General features: G+C 51.6%; 1 protein-coding gene across 3 annotated transcripts in view; it reads left to right on the plus strand.

The window, feature by feature from the left end:
- Window positions 1-5,702, plus strand: part of POU6F1 (POU class 6 homeobox 1) — a 28,246-nt gene extending 22,544 nt beyond the window's left edge. For all 3 annotated transcript variants that reach the window (XM_081592386.1, XM_081592384.1, XM_081592387.1), the window contains 3 exons: window positions 318-459; window positions 1,030-1,198; window positions 2,184-5,702. In XM_081592386.1, the coding sequence (XP_081448512.1) occupies window positions 318-459; window positions 1,030-1,198; window positions 2,184-2,529 (657 nt within the window). In that variant the 3' untranslated portion in view covers window positions 2,530-5,702. The remainder of the gene's footprint in view (window positions 1-317; window positions 460-1,029; window positions 1,199-2,183) is intronic.
- Window positions 5,703-6,000: the final 298 nt, after the last annotated feature.

The following is a 6,000-nucleotide window of genomic DNA, read 5'->3' on the forward strand; positions in this document are numbered from 1 at the left end:
TATCTCAAGGGCGGATACTTGGAGCTTTGACCAAGTATGCTGAACCTTTCTGAGCCTCTGACCTGCCCCGGTCATAGACACCTACAAGGCCTCGGCTCAGTGGGGCACATCCTATGCTTATTTTGGAGGTCATCATCATTGAGTGGGTGCTAATGCATAGCTTCTAATCTTGCCTTTTGATGGGGCACAGGTAAAAGTGTGCTGGGTGAAGGAGGATTCCATGCCCGCTTTTGCTCTGCCTCTGGACTGCCCAGAGACTCCACCCCGCTGAGCCAGGCAGACGGGCAGCGGGGGTTTGTTGGCTCTTCTTCTCACAGGTGCAGCCCATCCAGCCCACACCAGCCATGCCCCAGCCGGCCGTGGTCATCGCCAGCCCAGCCCCAGCGGCCAAGCCTGCTGCCTCTGCTCCCGTCCCGATCACCTGCTCAGAGACCCCTACGGTCAGCCAGCTGGTGTCCAGTAAGTGGCTCCAAGAGAAGGGTATGGCGAAGGGGTGAAGCATTTATTTGGACACCCTGACCACATTAGATGATGCTCCCCTTAGTAAACTTTTGGGAGTCCAAAAGGGAAGAGCACAGGCCCATTGCCAGGAACTGACTTTCTTATTCTCATTCTATGGAGCTGGATTCTGTGCATGACCATGGTGGAGTCTGCTTAGCCTGCTGTCTGGCTGCTTCTCTGAGAAGCCAAACCATTGGCTGTCTCTCCTATGGTCTCTCACCAGTATTTGAAGAATGTGGATAGCTAACAGGTGTGCGTGAGGCCAGCCTGGGGAGAATCAGGGAGGGTCAACAGTTAGAGCTGGAAGAACTTAAAATAGACTTCTATCTCCAGACACCTTGGTCCTGGCCCATTGCTCCCAAGTCTTATTTGTCTCGGGGACAGGAGTGATGAGGGTCTTAGGGGTACACAGGCCTTTTGTCAAACGTCCTGATCCCTCACTACTCACTAGGCTAGGCCAATGGGCTGGGTAAGCAGTGATGATTGTCTGTCTTACACACTCACCCTTGCCCCCTTCCTCTGGCCTAGAGCCACATACCCCCAGTCTGGATGAGGATGGGATCAACTTAGAAGAGATCCGGGAGTTTGCCAAGAACTTTAAGATCCGGCGGCTATCCCTGGGCCTCACACAGACCCAGGTGGGTCAGGCTCTGACTGCAACAGAAGGCCCAGCCTACAGCCAGTCAGCCATCTGCCGGTGAGTAAGACTGCCTGGACAAGGTCAGGACACTCACAGGGGCTCAGGTATCTGGCGCTTAGACATGAGCACCGAGAATAGTCAAAGTCTTTCTGGGGGCCCTCTGAAGTTTATCCTCCAATCCTGAGCATTTATATTGTCTATTTAGGAGGAATCCAAGATCCTAATCCAGTTAGGAATCCTAGAGGGACAGGAGTATAGCTTATGAAATTAATCACAAGAGTGGGAACTTCAGTTCTGGCTTGGTTCTCAACTATAACCCACCATCACCTCTATCATGCTTCTACCTCCCCCTCTTATGAGACATGACTCCGAAGTGATGTAACTAACTTTTCTGTGTGCAGTGTACAGACTGGTTCTGGTGCCTGTATTATAGTTGATTGTAAAGTTGTAAATCAACTATACTTCAATTTTTTTAAATGGTGAAAAGAAAGATAAAATAAAATGCACATCCCTAACCCATGTGCAAAAAGCACATGGGTTAGGGATGGCCAAAAGGTTTCATCTGCTTGCCAACTCTATAAATTAGACTAGAGTGACTATTAAGCTACAGTGTCGTGTTGGGAATTCTGTAGTCTCATCTGGGCTCAGCCAGAAAGAGTATTCTGACTTAGTGATGCTGCAGTTGGAGGAAGACAGCACTTAGGACATCTATTTGCCATCTTTGGAGGCCTCTCAACATGATTCCTCAAAGGACCTCACCCATTTGGGTGTGAAAGTTTTGGAAAGGTGTTTGTAAAGCAGCTCCCCTGTTATCATTGCACTGTGAACTGAGGCCATGGGAATGGTCTCCCTGTTATGACCTGGGAGACAGGACAATCTGAGGAGTCTGGGCTGGGCTGAGCCAGGGGATCTTAGTGGGGGTTGTGAGGGGAGCACAGATCTGCCAGCCCCAGGAGGAACAGCCCCCTGTGGCCACTACTCATGCCCGGGGTGGGGAGTAAGACACTGTCACTGTCCCTTCCTGGGCCTGGGTCACCCACAGGTTTGAGAAGCTGGACATCACGCCCAAGAGCGCCCAGAAGCTGAAGCCGGTGCTGGAGAAGTGGCTGCATGAAGCTGAACTCCGGAACCAGGAAGGCCAGCAGAACCTGATGGAGTTTGTGGGAGGCGAGCCCTCCAAGAAACGTAAGCGCCGCACCTCCTTCACCCCCCAGGCCATAGAGGCTCTCAATGCCTACTTCGAGAAGAACCCGCTGCCCACAGGCCAGGAGATCACCGAGATTGCAAAGGAGCTCAACTATGACCGGGAGGTTGTGCGGGTCTGGTTCTGCAACCGGCGCCAGACGCTCAAGAACACCAGCAAGCTGAATGTCTTTCAGATCCCTTAGGGCTCAGCCCCTAGCCCTGTGTTCCAGCACTTTGTACCTCCCCTTGGCATCTGGCTCTGGCTGCCACCCTGCGGCATCTGTCATTCTGCCGTCTGTGGCTGTGTTTGTCCTGGGTTGTGAGACTCCACTGTGCACCTGTGTGTCAGCTGCCTCCCTCCTCTTCCCCGTGTCATCTCCGCATCCCAGGGAGGGCAGTGGGGCCCACCTGAGACCTCCAGGTTTGGGGCTGGTCATGCCGAAGGAAGGGATTTGTTGTGTCACTTAAAGAAGCACTTTGCTGATGTGGGTTTTTGAACAGTGAATTCTGGTTGGGAACCAGAGGCTCCCCATCTTTGGGATGGGGCTGTAATAGCCTCTAGGACCACTGGCCATTAGCTCATTTTCAATGGCACTCTCTCCACTGTCTCTTCTCTGTTCCTCTGTGTGAGCGTGGCAGGTGCAGTGGCTTGTCCAGTGGAACTAGAGCCTCACCCACCTGCCCTCTGCCTGCAGGCACACTGTCCCCCGACAAAAGATCCAAGAGATCTAGTTCTGAAAAGTGTGATGTGCAGCTCAGAAAATCAGATTCCATGTATGCCTCGACCTCAAGGTCAGAAGGTTTCCACAGACCTGGGGCCAGAACACATGATCACTCCTGTCTCTCCTTGGCTCCTATGTAGGGAAAATTGCACTAAAGCAGAACTTTTTCTTTTATACATCATGTTGGAAGAAATCAGCAGTAAACTCTAGCTGTCCTGGAGTTGACCTGGGTCTATAGCAGGTTGTGAAGTGAAAGTCACTCTCTTGTGTCCGACTCTTTGTGAACCATGGACTATATAGTCCATGGGATTCTCCAGGCCAGAATACTGGAGTGAGTAGCCTTTCCCTTCTCCAGGGGATCTTCCCAACCCAAGGATCGAACCCAGGTCTCCTGCATTGCAGACGGATTCTTTACCAGCTAAGCCAGCAGGTTGGGAACTTGATAAATAAGGTATCTCTCCCAGATTTTAATCTGATTTCTGTCCATGGCCATCTCCACATCAGAATGATGTGGTTAAGAGAACTTGCAGCCTGGAAAATCCCCCTTCCCAGATAAGCAGGCATTCGGGGGAAAAAAAATGAGGAAAGAAACGCTAAGTTTCTCTTGCCCTCACATTCACCTCCCACCCAATCCTGGGGTCTTCTCAGAAGCAGCAAATGAAATGACACCACATGGGAAGGTCCTTAGAAAAGCCCACATCCAGAAAGAGCTGACAGCAGCCTGGGAAGGTCCTTTGTGGAAGGTGACTTAACTAATTTTCTTTGTAACTTACAGTCTTGGATACCAGAGGAGAAATCTAATTTTTTCCAGAAACTTAGACCATGTGTTTGTGTGAACAAGCCCCCCAGAGTGCTTCTGAGTTAAGAATACCCCTAGAGCAGGCTAGATTTTGCCTTCAGAGAGGGTATCTGTGGTACACTGGAGCTTGGCATCTCATGCAAGATGTTCAGTGAGTTTCCCAGCCTCCTTGTGGCTGGGCGTCCCCTGGAACTCAGTATGTGACTCCAGGAGGTCAGGAGGGCACTGGGAGGTTTGATAGAGGAGCCCAGACTTGCTATGTAGACTGGACTTAAAGGTCACACACAAGTCACAGGGGTCAACCGCCCCCACCTTTCACAACTCCTGTCCTTACAGAACCCGGTCTCTAGCAGCTGCCCTCAAACACCCCTCACACGATAAACCCTGAAGAAGTGACTGCCAGGTGAGGGCATGTCACCACCTCTGTGGGACACTGGTGCAGAGCCCAGCCTTGCTTCCTCTGGCAGACTGGGTTTCCTTTCCTACCTGAAGCTGGTGCGTCCCAGGCCTTTCAGTGCCACTGTGGCCATCGTCTTGGTGGCCCTGCCAGTGAGAGGGCAGTTGTGTGTCAAGTTGCCACATACGCACGCACACACACACACCACACCACTGCATTCTGACCAACCAGACTTGCTCAAGTGTGGTGGGGGATGAGGAAGCAGGTGGGCACCTTGCTTGCTGCAGCCTCCCAGCAGAGAATACGTCTCCAAGGGTAAGGCTGCACACTCAAGTTATCCACCCAACTCAATGAGGTGACAGGGGCACTTGAGAGGGGTGTTGTAAACAAGTTTTCAGTGAGAATCAAGTACCAGAGTTTGTGAAGGAGTCAGTGACTTACAGTTCAATAAATTAGAGAGAGAACAGATTTTTACCCTCAAGCCTTCGCATTCAGATATGCTTTCTTTCTTGGGAGAGACAAGTGGGCCATGGCTGGTGCATACAGGAGTAGCATGTGATCCAGGGTGTGTCCATGGCAGTGGATATGCAGGAGGACACCATCTGTCCTGTGTCACGGCAGGAAAAAGCTGCTCTAAATTAAGCCTGGCCATGCTTCCTTAGCTCCTCCCCCATCTAAATCTGTCTTCCCAAGGCTGGGCTAGAACGAAAGCTTTTCTTCTGCTGGAATGATGGGTTGGTCTTTCAGAGAAACAAGCCCACGGGGAGGGGGGCCAGAGTGTTTGCAAGCTGAATTCCCCAGGCAGGGGCTACAGGGTGTCCCTGAAGTACGCGCTCAGCAGAGCTCACCAACCTGATCTCTGCTCTTACTGCCCCACCGTAGGGCCCCCTGGAAGCAGCTATGGCCCTGAGGTGGGGTTTTGTTTTGTTTATATCCTTGTTACGAGCAGCATCAGACTCTGAAGGGAGTTGATACTGATTTTGTTTTAAAAGCACCTTTCTGGTTACCAGCCAGAGCTCAGTGGCTCCTTTGCCATGGAAAGGCAGGCGAAAGGGCAGAAAAAGCTTCACTGTTTGCATGTGGTTTTGTTTTTGTTTCAGAGACCAAAATGTTCTATGGCTTAATGAATTGGCTGGGGCCTTTGACCCTGCACTAATCATGGCATTTTATCCAAGTGGGGTTCAGGGAGAGAACTCAGCCAAGTGGATTAAGGAACCTGTTTGAATTTGGAATGAGAGGCCCTGGCGTGTTTGTGTGTCCTTGGAAATCCAATCACCTTCCTATGCCTAGATTCCCTTCCTGTCTCACAAGCCAGGCTCTGACACCGCGGTTCTAACTGTTCCGGGACATGGACAAAGTCTGCTGAGAGCTGGAGTGAGGGGTGGGGCGGGGAGAATGGGGGGAGGGGGCAAGCACTTGGTGTAGTTGTGTGGAATAAACAGTATTTTTTCTTTTGTACTGGTCTGCTTGTTTCTCTGTTACCTCTCAGAGTGGTGTAAGAAAATCAGGGTCAGAGACCAGGGGATGAGCTGCCTTTGCTGGCAGAGCTTGTGGCCTGGAAAATCCCATTGCAAGAGGAGGAGGATCAGTGCCCTGGACTCCTACTTCCCTGCCATGATCTCCCTATGGGGTACAGGGTCAAGGGGATGTGACCTTTCTCTTTCCAGACCACCCCTGATACCTAGGACCCCAGAATTCCCTGCCAAGGGGCAGCTGTTTGTCAGAAAGCTGGGTGGACAGAGCTTGGCTGTGCAGG

This window comes from Giraffa tippelskirchi, chromosome 4 (genome assembly GCF_054371585.1).
Source record: "Giraffa tippelskirchi isolate mGirTip1 chromosome 4, T2T-mGirTip1v1.2.pri, whole genome shotgun sequence".
Lineage (NCBI taxonomy): Eukaryota > Metazoa > Chordata > Mammalia > Artiodactyla > Giraffidae > Giraffa > Giraffa tippelskirchi.